General features: G+C 40.7%; 1 protein-coding gene across 6 annotated transcripts in view; it reads left to right on the top strand.

Moving 5' to 3' along the window:
- DDR2 (discoidin domain receptor tyrosine kinase 2) overlaps positions 1–12,866 on the top strand; it is a 153,501-nt gene that overhangs the window by 117,051 nt on the left and 23,584 nt on the right. For all 6 annotated transcript variants that reach the window (XM_054503331.2, XM_063649449.1, XM_063649446.1 and 3 more), the window contains 6 exons: positions 1,994–2,096; positions 3,547–3,778; positions 4,079–4,226; positions 4,588–4,693; positions 8,713–8,896; positions 10,321–10,564. In XM_054503331.2, the coding sequence (XP_054359306.1) occupies positions 1,994–2,096; positions 3,547–3,778; positions 4,079–4,226; positions 4,588–4,693; positions 8,713–8,896; positions 10,321–10,564 (1,017 nt within the window). The remainder of the gene's footprint in view (positions 1–1,993; positions 2,097–3,546; positions 3,779–4,078; positions 4,227–4,587; positions 4,694–8,712; positions 8,897–10,320; positions 10,565–12,866) is intronic.

Genomic DNA, 12,866 nt, shown 5'->3' with positions numbered 1-12,866 from the left:
TTCATGACTAAAACACCAAAAGCAATGGCAACAAAAGCCAAAATTGAGAAATGGGATCTAATTAAACTAAAGAGCTTCTGCACAGCAAAAGAAACTACCATCAGAGTGAACAGGCAACCTACAGAACGGGAGAATATTTTTGCTATCTACCCATCTGACAAAGGGCTAATATCCAGAATCTACAAAGAACTTAAACAGATTTATAAGAAAAAAAATCAAACAACCCCATCAAAAAGTGGGTGAAGAATATGACCAGACACTTCTCAAAAGAAGACAAACGTTTATGCAGCCAACAGGCACGTGAAAAAATGCTCATCATCACTGGTCATCAGAGAAATGCAAATCAAAACCACAATGAGATACCATCTCACGCTAGTTAGAATGGCGATCATTAAAAAGTCAGGAAACAACAGGTGCTGGAGAGGATGTGGAGAAATAGGAACACTTTTACACTGTTGGTGGGAGTGTAAACTAGTTCAATCATTGTGGAAGACAGTGTGGCGATTCCTCAAAGATCTCGAACTAGAAATACCATTTGACCCAGCGATCCCGTTACTGGGTATATACCCAAAGGATTATAAATCATGCTACTATAAAGACACATGCGCATGTATGTTTATTGTGGCATTATTCACAATAGCAAAGACTTGGAATCAAACCAAATGTCCATCAATGATAGACTGGATTAAGAAAACGTGGCACATATATACCATGGAATACTATGCAGTCATAAAAAATGATGAGTTCATGTCCTTTGTAGGGACATGGATAAAGATAGAAACCATCATTCTGAACAAGCTATCGCAAGGACAGAAGGCCAGGCACCCATGTTCTCACTCATAGGTGGGAATTGAACAGTGAGAACACCTGGACACAGGGTGGAGAACATCACACACTGGGGCCTGTCGTGGGGTGGGGGTAGCGGGGAGGAATGGCATTAAGAGAAATACCTATTGTAAATGACGAGTTAATGGGTGCAGCACACCAACATGGCACGTGTATACATATGTGACAAACCTGCACATTGTGCACATGTACCCTGGAACTTAAAGTATAATTTAAAAAAAAGAAAAAAAACTTTTTGTTGCTTATCTGAAATTCAAATTTAACTAGGTATACTGTATTTTATCTGGCAGCCCAGTGTCCTGAGACTCTAGCTTCCTTTACTTCTCTGGACTCACATTTTTGTCTCCTCAACTCAGGAAATTCTCCAGGCTCTGCTTGAGTTCCCACTCATTGTGTTGTATCCTGGACACACTCTCATGCCAGTAAGCTGATGCCACCGTAGGGCTCAACTTTTTTGTTTCCTGACTCTCAGATTGTTGTCCTTTGTTGTCAGATGCTCCATTATCTTAAAATATAATATTTCATGTATTTTGTCCTTTTTGGTTGTTTCACACTGGAGAGCAAATCTGGTCTCTGTTACTCTGTCTTTGGTTAAAAGTGGAAGTCTGTATCCAGAAGTTATTGTTTATAGCCAGGAGCCAGAACATGGTTCTAACCAGGGCCAAAAATGTATGTTCGATTCCTTCGTAGGCAAGTGTGTAGTTTGCTTTATAGTTTTCATGCAATTAACTACTTAAAAAAATAATTCTTTGGATCATAAAGGTGCCTGGTGATAATGAGGGTTCCTCACTACTGTTAGGAAATTGATTAGAAGTGAACATCTGCTAATAAGAGAATGGGATGGGCCACTGGGGTTATTACCAAGTACAAAGCATAAATTGGCGCATTACATTGATTTTCAGAGTTTGAACCAAAATATAGATTTTGCTGGGAGTCAAATCTTGGAGGCCCAAATTGAATTTGGAGTCAGGGCCAGGAAGACAAGTCTGATAGAGTCAGGGTGGCCAAACTGGGGCCATAGAGGAATTTAGGAAGATGTAAATTCTCTTATTCCTTGTTCAATATTCAGTGATATTCTTCCTAGGGGGCTCTGGAAATAAAAATAAAAGCATGTCCTCTCTCTTCTCTTTGGTTTCTCTTGGTCTAGCTATATGCCGCTATCCTCTGGGCATGTCAGGAGGCCAGATTCCAGATGAGGACATCACAGCTTCCAGTCAGTGGTCAGAGTCTACAGCTGCCAAATATGGAAGGTGAGGATGGTTACATCAAGAAAGTCCATGTTCTGGGGTTGAGCAGATTTCCTGGGCACAGATTCCTGACCCTAGGGGCTGGGGAAGGTGGTGTTACTGGCAGGAACTGTGGAGAGTGAAGGACAGACAGCAAGTGGGCCTGTCTTGCTCTGTATGTTTTCAGGAAGAGAATTCAGGGCTTAGCCACATGTACTGGTCTGGCAGCCCTATCTCAACCACAGAGGCCCCAGGGCCACATTACCCACAATGAATGGGTTCATTGATAGGAAGTGGATTTGCTTTCCCTGACTTTCTCATTGTGAGCTGCTGCAGGAGGCAGGCAACAGCGGCAGCTATGGGAAGGTGCGGATTATGTAGGATGCTGGGAGTTAGCATCCACTCCTCTTCTCAGTAGGTCTATGAAACATCACTCACTGCAAAGCACCACTCACTGCAAAGCATCAAGACACTGAGGCCTCCAACAAGTTCTCCCTCTCTCTCAAGGATCTCTCACATAGAAGGGCCATCCTTGCCCACAGAGAGAGTGTGGCAGTTTCCTGGGGTGATTGATTTCAGAGGTCTTGTACATCAATAAACTTCCTACTGCTCTACTGGTTGGACCCAATACTCTACCTGGAATCTAATTATTTTGGTGTGAAGTATTGATTTTATTAAAATGGAATTACCCATAAGAAAAGCAATCCTGATGAACCTTTCCCCTTAATTTCTTAGTGTACGAAAGACTAGAGTGATGGTTGGAGGAATTGGAAGGGAGCAACAAATGAATGGGTAATATCTGTGAGAAAAGGGAGCAATCCAGGGGAGAGGAAAAGTGGTAGGAGGTTCTCAAAGTAAACTCTAAAATAACTTCACAATTTTGCTCAGTGGTAGCTCAGCCTGAAGGTAATAAAATGAAACCAGATTATTTACTACTTCCTTGACACGCTCTTCCGCCTCATCCTCCCCATGTGTTTCTATGGCTCCTTGCTTGTCGGCAATGCCCATCCTGCTGCATTGCATAACCCACACTGGAGACCCTACTATCCCTCCTCCCTATTGCCATAACTTGATGCCCGAGCAAATGGTGGCTAGCTTTGTTAGGCTGAGTTTGAAAGAGGGAAGGGAGGTATGAAATGACTCATGGGGGAACATGAATAGGAGTATTCATAGGAAGAATGGGAAGAGTTTTATTTCTCTTTAGACCTCTAAATCAGGATGGGGAGTGAAGGCTATGTGTGATCTGAAGGCCTCAGCTCACTGTCTTTCAGGGTCTCATGGTACTCCAGGGAAAGGGATCTGACTACAAATGGGTACTGTGACAGTAAAAACTGTGGCAAGAACCCAAAATGTTTATAAGGACTGGGCATCCTGCTCTCTCCCCTTAGTACAGGGCAGCTGCTTGCCTGTGAACCAGTAAACAGCTCTATGATTTCATGGTTACTCCCTCTCTCCCCAACCCTCACTTCTCAAGGCTGGACTCAGAAGAAGGGGATGGAGCCTGGTGCCCTGAGATTCCAGTGGAACCTGATGACCTGAAGGAGTTTCTGCAGATTGACTTGCACACCCTCCATTTTATCACTCTGGTGGGGACCCAGGGGCGCCATGCAGGAGGTCATGGCATTGAGTTTGCCCCCATGTACAAGATCAATTACAGTCGGGATGGCACTCGCTGGATCTCTTGGCGGAACCGTCATGGGAAACAGGTAGGAAGAAGAGACATCCAGACCCTGGATGCCCAAGACCATATTTTGGCTTAGGCTAGGAGAAGAAGTGTACAGGTTGTCTGTGTGGGTATGTGTATCCACAGACCAGGCATGCCCTTGTAAATGTGTGACCCAGGGTGAGGGAGGCAGGGAAGGAATATCAAGGCTGTGGGGAAAGCAGAGTAGATGCATTCTGCTCCTCGAATTAAGAAGAAAGAGCCCATCAAAAAGGTGGTGGGGTGAAGAAAAGTGAGCATGATTTAATACCACCTCTTCACTCGTTCTCTTCTCTCTCCTCAGGTGCTGGATGGAAATAGTAACCCCTATGACATTTTCCTAAAGGACTTGGAGCCGCCCATTGTGGCCAGATTTGTCCGGTTCATTCCAGTCACCGACCACTCCATGAATGTGTGCATGAGGGTAGAGCTTTACGGCTGTGTCTGGCTAGGTAGGTCACTAGCCCAGGAAGCCTATAGACTTTATTAAAAACTCCAACTTCTGGGAAATGAAGGCAATCAAATCAGAAAGGGATGGGATCAGTTACTCCTGGAATGGTGATTCCCTCTTGGGAAGAATAGAGACAGAAGCATTGCTCATTAACTCAGGGCTTGGGGCCCCACACCGAGTCATGCATTCAGAGTCATTATGTTGACTGCCACTGAGGGGCGCTCCTCCGAAGTCTTCCCTGGGTGTCCAGATGGAAGTCCTGCTGGACACGCTGTGCAAGCTTGTACCCTTGAAACTCACATAGTTCCCTGAGGTAATAGGCCTGAGCAGTAGGCACTCACTTGGCTGTGTTTCCTTTGCAGATGGCTTGGTGTCTTACAATGCTCCAGCTGGGCAGCAGTTTGTACTCCCTGGAGGTTCCATCATTTATCTGAATGATTCTGTCTATGATGGAGCTGTTGGATACAGGTAAATCCTGGGAAACTTTGTTAGAATGGGAAATTGGCCACTAGGAAAGAATAATATTTTATCATGTCTTGGGATCAATAATCAACCAATCAGTATTTATTTAGTTCCTGTACAAGGCATTTGGAAATAATTTAGATGAAGGAATATACATGACCTTTATTTCCAGGGAACTTAAAGCCCAGTTTAGGAAGACAAGTTAATTACCCAGAAAACAATCAATTACACAAAGTAAGGGCTGAAATTTGTGATATGGCTCTAAGTATAATAGCCATATTTTTGACCCTCAAAACAGGACATGTAGTCTGACACAAATATTGGCCTACTTATGGAAACAAAGGGCCAGAGAATTGAAGTAATAAGTATAATACTCTGGGCAAGTCAAGAAGTCAGAAAGAATAGACCTTATACATATAAATGCTTTGAAATTTGTAAAAAGGGGACTAGTAAGACTTACAATAGACAAGGAAAGTTCTAGGTTAAGATGAGAATTGTAGCAGAGGGAGGTAGGTAGAAGGTAGCAGAAGAAAGAAAGCAGGGCTGAAGGCAAGACTGACCTGGCTATAGCAGAAGCTGGAGTTGAGAAGAACAGAATGGAACAATGGATAAGCCTGAAGTGGATCAAAGGAGTTCCATGGCAAAGAAGTGTGACCAGATACAGTAGGGACTTAGGGCTGGGTACGGGATGCTCCCACCTATCCCATTTCACTTCAAGCCTTTAAGCCTTGCCATTCTTCTAGCCCACACTAACACTTTTCTCTCTAAGCTTGGTCTGTATCTGCAAAGTGAGCCTGGGAGAGAATTCAGTCCATAGTGAAGACCAGACCAGATGACGGAGGTTGACAGGGCTCGAGAGAAGGAGATACTAGTGAGTCTCAGGAAGGGAATGTGGAATTACAGCCTTCCATTGGCTTAGGTGTGGAGAATGAACTATTGCCCTCTAGCTGCCATCCCCTGGGTGAAGACCTGATTCATCCACTCTTCTACTCCTAGTCACTTCCTTTCCATCTTCTTAGTCACTGTTCTTTCCTTTTTGCTTAAACTGTCTTGGCATAATTTCGCTCAGTCACACCCCAACAGGCGTGTATTCAAGGCATAGAAGAAATCAGAGATCAACCGAATTCAGTTTAATTTAATAAGCCTTTGTTAATCAACTGTTACTATATACAAGGAATTTGGCCAGGCATGTTAGGTATTCAAAGGTAATGGAGTCATTGATCCTACCTTTAAAGAGCTCACAATTTGGAGTAGGGGCTAAAACAGAATATAAGTTACTATGATTCCAGTATATGAGCAAGAGATAGCCTATGATTGCTCCGGGGTTCAAAGGAAAAAGTAAACTATAGTAGGAAAGCACAAAAATGGGGATGAAAACATCTGGATTTTATATAATAAAAGTTACTTCTGTTTGCTACAAGGCTTAAGGGATTAAAATGTGTGTGAAAAGCATTTCGTAAGATAAATTGCTATACACATATAAGTTGTTATCTAATTATCATTTTTCTGACTGAAGGACCAGTAAAGATATGATAGAATAGATGAAATCTGAACTGGTCCCAAAGAATGGGTAGTACTTTCACAGGTGCAGAATCTTGAAATGGAATTTTAGGCAGAGGGAATAGCATGAGGAAAAAGGAATCATGATTATAAAGTTTAGGGGACTGTCTGGGAGAAATCAACAGTTTATTTAACCATGGGCCATATTTATGTGGCAAAGTAGTGCAGGAGAAGCAAAACAAAGCAGATTATGCCATATCTTGAAGGAACCTGAAGTCAAACCAAAAGGAGCGAGAAGTGGTGGAGGAGGAAGAGGAGAAATTGTTGTTCTTGTTCTTCATAAACATTATCATTAATGTAATGAGTCATTGAAGATTTTTAAAGCTGAGGAAGGACATGATTGGAGCTGTGCTTTAGACAGATTAATCAAGCAGCATGCAAAGGTCAGATTGGAATGGAATGAGGAGGCTATGAGGAACCTTTTAAAACTCTTAGTTCTGCCAAGTAAAAAGAATTAATGACCAAGGCCATAACCATGACTGTAGGGAATGAGGAAGAGATATTCATTTAGGGTATGTTTGAAATCTGATTGGATGTATGGGGCAAGACAGTAGAGTGAGAAAAAGGGTCAGATGAAGCTTGACGGTCTAAGTGACTGAAACAATGGGGATGACATTTATTTATTTGACAAATATATTTTGAGTGCTTACCGTGCAGCAAGCACTTTCTGTTACTATGAAAGAGAAGTATAATTTATGGAAAAGGGAAACCAAGGAGAAAGATTTAGATCGGTAGAGGATGATGATGGATTCAGTTTGGGGTGTAAGTCTATGAGACTGACAAGACATTCAGTAGAGAAATAAGGAAGGTAGCCGGAATTACGGCTCTGAACTCCAGAGGAAAGATAAAAAAATTAAAAAATGTAGACATCATTGGCTTTCATTTAATAATTGAGGTAATAAAATATCTGGTGGAGGTGGCTGAGTGAAGAGATCCTCTCAGCCACTGAGAGATGACATCAGAGTCTCAGGAAATAGTCATATTAGCAAAAGTTACTTTTTTAATTTAAAACAATTTCAAGGATAATATATGCTCACTGGTGATTTTAATAACTCTAAAGTATATAAACACTGAAAATTTGTTTTCTTATCCCTTCTTCACTTGATTTAATTTTGACCAAGGAGGAACTGAACAGGCATTCCTTTTAATTTCTGTTGCTTTTCATAAGACTTTCATGGGATTTATCTTTCTGGGGATAATGGGAAATATATTTATTGCAAGTAAACTTATGTTCTCCTAGCTTTCTGATCTGTAGAGAGAAGAAAAAGATGGCAAAACCTTGGAAGGGAGATCCAGGCTCTGGTCACTGTGGATAAGGCCAGGCAAATTTTATAATTTACCAAACATTTTCAATGATTAAATATATTTTAAAAGACTGGCATAATCACCCTTAGTATTTTTTTATTTTTTGCGATTCACAAATTTTACATATTATTGATCTGGCTATAAACCTCAAGGGTCACACCCATTATTGCTTGAGGGTGAGTATCCCAATCTCGTAATTGGGAGATTTGTGTCATATCTGCCAGAGCTTGAGATGCAGAGCTTGAGGAAAGAGAAGTTCCACATGATGGGTTCTTGCTCTGTCCCTCCATAAAAAGAAGGAAGGAGCTTCTTTGTGTTTTCCAAGTAGTCAAATAAGCATAAATGCAGTTATATTCCATCCAGCAGTCAGGCTTCTGGCAAACTCAGCCTTTAAAATAGAGCCTCTTACTCAGAAGTCAAAAAAGGCTGCTAAGCTAGAACACAAAACTAAATCCAGTACCTGGGATTCTCATGAAATCCATGCATTTTACTTCCTGGGTCTAGTATCCTACAAATTCAATTAAAATTAAATAGAAATTATTATTTAAATTTAGAGCTTATATTTTTCCCCCTTAGTTTAATATCAAACTGGGTTGTTGGTTATGTGGAATAGGAGAGAGTGTGACTGGATTCTCTGAAATTGATTCACTGAACAATGACAACATGTAGTTAAAGGAGAGTCAGCACCAAGCTCTGGAAACATTTATTTGATAATGGGGCAAGTGCTACTAACTATGGTAGTATTCATTCTATGCATTTATCCATTTCATCATTTACTCTATGAATTAATTAATCAAATGCATTTGATAATATTAAGTCATTATGTGAAGACATATTCAGTATGTAAGAATAGGCAAGGTGCAATAAATTATAGAAACCTTTTCATATTAAATAAGATATTGTTTAAAAGTTTTACTACTAAAGGAGTAAGCATCAAATATTCTATAAAAATTACTAATATGAAATTCTTAATTCTCCATTGATGCAAGATAAACAAGTCAATACTATAATACAAATCTGATTATTTACAATCCTTCAATTCCAAGATAATAAGCTCATACAAAATCTGGAATAAAGATGCCGGGTAAAAGCTCTTCCATGAATGTGTGATTAACTCAGATTTCTCTCTCTTTTTCCTCCTCTTCTCCTGGCCTGAGCAGCATGACAGAAGGGCTAGGCCAATTGACCGATGGTGTGTCTGGCCTGGACGATTTCACCCAGACCCATGAATACCACGTGTGGCCCGGCTATGACTACGTGGGCTGGCGGAACGAGAGTGCCACCAATGGCTACATTGAGATCATGTTTGAATTTGACCGCATCAGGAATTTCACTACCATGAAGGTCAGTGGGGTCAGGTATGGTGGAACTTCTTTAAGGAGGCACAAATCATAGTGTGGTAGAGAAAAGGCATGCTAGAAAAAAGTCTAGGCTGATGCCAGTTCAATGACACATTCTGTTACTAACTAGCTAAATGCATTTCACAAGTCACTTCATCTCTAAGGGTGTGATTCTCCATTTGTGTGTAAGGGAGTTAGAATAGGTCAGTGAGCTCTCATTTTTTTTTTGTTCTGATGCTAAAGGTGACATATCCATTAAGAACACTAACACAGTGTCCAGGGCCCACAGATTTTTAAGACCCATAAAAAGGCTTTAATTTATTTTAATATCAGGTGAAAAAAATAAATGTTTAGAGTCAAAGATTATCTTTTTACCAGCACAGTTGTGTGTGTGTGTGTGTGTGTGTGTGTGTGTATATATACATATATATACACACATATATATATACATATATATACACACACACACACACAACTATATATATATATACACAACTATATATATACACACAACTATATATATATATACACACACATACAACTATATATATATGTAGTTGGTGTTCTGCAGTCTTCTGGATTTTTCCTTCTAGGAACTTCACAGTGGCAGTGATAGTTGGTCAGGCCTTATAAAACCTGGGCTGCAACCCTGGTCACCTGTATGCACTGTCTGCCCTTGGCCACCTCACTTCATGTTGCTGGACTGCAGTTTTCTCATCTGTTAAATGAGGACTGTACCAGCATCTTCTCAGGCCCTTCCTTGCCTTGAACTCTCTCGAGTCTATAATCCTCTCAACCGCAGTTGCCATCTACCCTGATTTGTGTGTGTATCTATACACATAGATACACACACACGTGAGAATATGTGTATTCTCATTTAGAAATGAGATTTCTAAAAAAAAAAAAGATGAAATTGTTTTGGATTGTATATTATTTCAGGTTTCTCACCTAGCCCCGTTGAAAAGAGGAAGACTGGCTCTGAAATGTACCTAGGAGGAAGCAGGATGGCAGTCTTCCCTTACCTCAGTTCAGAATAGCTCGAATTAGGGTAGATGGCAACTGCGGTTGAGAGGATTATAGACTCAAGAGAGTTCAAGGCAAGGAAGGGCCTGAGAAGATGCTAGTACAGTCCTCATTTAACAGATGAGAAAACTGCAGTCCAGCAACATGAAGTGAGGTGGCCAAGGGCAGACAGTGCATACAGGTGACCAGGGTTGCAGCCCAGGTTTTATAAGGCCTGACCAACTATCACTGCCACTGTGAGGTTCCTAGGAGGAAAAATCCAGAAGACTGCAGAACACCAACTATTCACCAAGGGTGGTGCTCACAGAAACAGCAGGTCTTGACTCTTACTGAGTTGGCTGGCACTGTGTCCCCATGTACCTTAGCAGGGCCAACCTGTCACTCACATGCCTCTTTCTCTACCAGGTCCACTGCAACAACATGTTTGCTAAAGGTGTGAAGATCTTTAAGGAGGTACAATGCTACTTCCGCTCTGAAGCCAGTGAGTGGGAACCTAATGCCATTTCCTTCCCCCTTGTCCTGGATGACGTCAACCCCAGTGCTCGGTTTGTCACGGTGCCTCTCCACCACCGAATGGCCAGTGCCATCAAGTGTCAATACCATTTTGCTGATACCTGGATGATGTTCAGTGAGATCACCTTCCAATCAGGTAGGGAGCTCAGGTCCTCTTTGGGAAGTGGGAGAAAGGTGATGAAGGAGGAATGCACATGCCCAGAACTTCTCATTAGCAGGTCTCTGAGAGGAGTGGGTTTGTACAGGCAGCTTCTCATTGCTGGATACAGTGAATCCTTTGTGTGGCTAGTTTTAATTGTGGAGGGGATGGGATGAGGATGGAAGTGAAAAAAATATTCATGTAACTCTTCTTAGAAAGAATGTTTTTAAATGACAGTATAGTGTGTTAAAAATTTTATATAATTTAAGGTAGTTAACAAGTGTGCTGTTAAGGAAAAGCACACCTAAGCATTACTGAGATATTTAAACGAAAATTTCTAAATATACACAAAAGTAAAGAAAACAATAAACCACCCATCACTCAGCTTTACTAAACACTGATATTTTGCCATATTTGTTTCACCTATTCCTTCCTTTTGGCTGTAGCATTTTAAAGTAAATGTGAGATACTATTTGATTTCATTAGCAAATAATTGGACTGCATCTAAGAAAATAGCATCATCTTCATAGGTATAATGCCATGATAACATCTAATAACCTTTATTATTAAATAATTTCTTAATACCACCCAATATCCTGTCCATATTCAAGTATGACTAACTGTCCAACAATGTCTTAATTCAGTTGGCTTTATCAAATAAGGATCAAAATAAGGATCTCTTGGTGTATTTCTTTATTCTATTTGCTCTGTGTCTCTTTTAATCTAAAACAATTCCTTCCATTTTTATTTCTTTTTAAATGGATTCTGGCTTGGCTGACGGCTTTCTGTGGTGTCATTTTACTTGAGCTTCTGTTCTCTGTCATTCCTAATGACTGGTGCTTACATCTACAGGTTAATTTGATTCCAGTTCTATATTTATTTTTGTCAAGAATTCTTTATGGATAGTGTTGTATATTTTATGCTGAACTTCATCATGGGGATGTAATGCTAGATCCTCTCACTTTTCGTGATACTAAGATTGATTTCTGATTCCTCATGAACTTTTTCCTTAAGTTTTATCCTCCATCAGTAACCACTGTCTGAATTATTTATTTCACTAGGAGTTGCTAAATGATGATTTTCTAATTCTTTTATTTTTTCTGCATTTCTTAGCTGAATTTCTTCCGAATAGAATAACTATTCTTCATGCACCAGTTTACTCAGAAATCACATCGAAAGAGCAGGATATGTGACTTATTTTCCCCTTTAATTGTTAATTTTCAGAGTAATGACTTGATACCGTAGCAACCCTTAATAATGTCTAATTAATTTTGTTTTTTACCCTTATTTTTTGGTATCATTATAAACTCATTGCTTTTTATCAATTTAATGTTTAATTGATTGCAGTTCTTCTTCTTTTTTTTTTTTTTTTTTTTTTTTTTTTTTTTGAGACAGAGTCTCGCTGTGTCACCCAGGCTGGAATGCAGTGGTGTGATCTCGGCTCACTGCAACCCCCGCCTCTCGGGTTCGAGTGATTCTTCTGCCTCAGCCTCCCAAGTAGCTGGGATTACAAGTGCCTGCCACTGTGCCTGGCTAGTTTTTCTATGTTTAGTAGAGACAGGGTTTCACCATGTTGGCCAAGCTGGTCTCAAACTCCTGACCTCAAGTGATCCACCTGCCTTGGCCTCCCAAAGTGCTGGGATTACAGGCGTGAGCCACCGTGTCTGGCCATTATTCTTTTTAATACTCAAGTTGTGCTGTCTTTGGCTAGAGTTTGCATGTTTTTTTTTTTGTTTGTTTTTGTTTTTTGAGATGGTATCTTGCTCTGTTGCCCAGGCTGGAGTACGATCTTGGCTCATTGCAACCTCCACCTCCCAGGTTCAAATGATTCTCCTGCCTCAGCTTCCCAAATAGCTGGGATTACAGGTGCCAGCTACCACACCCGGCTTTTTTTTTTTTTGCATTTTTAGTAAAGACGGGGTTTCACCATGCTGGCCAGGCTGGTCTCGAACTCCCAACCTCCCACCTAGGCCTCCCAAAGAGCTGGGATTACAGGTGTGAGCCACTGCACCCAGCCTAGAGTTTGCATTTTTAAGGGAGATCTTTGCTCTTTGGATCTGACCCTAGAAGCCTTTGATAACTTTCTCGTTTTCTGAAAGAACAAGGTATTTCAAGCTCATTTTGAACATGTACAGCACCTGACATGGAATCAACCATTTCTTCAAGAAATCTTGACTCCTTTTAGTAGGAAATGGTATTTAGAGAACACAAACTGGGCAGTAGGGATGCTCATTACTAATAGGTTGTCATGGTTTCTTGGATTTTTCAGTGGAAGAAAGCAATGAAATATGTATATTTA

This window comes from Pongo pygmaeus, chromosome 1 (assembly GCF_028885625.2).
Source record: "Pongo pygmaeus isolate AG05252 chromosome 1, NHGRI_mPonPyg2-v2.0_pri, whole genome shotgun sequence".
In the NCBI taxonomy this organism is placed as follows: Eukaryota; Metazoa; Chordata; class Mammalia; order Primates; family Hominidae; genus Pongo; species Pongo pygmaeus.
Note: the sequence above shows the minus strand (reverse complement) of the source record. Positions and strands in the feature narration are given on the sequence as shown.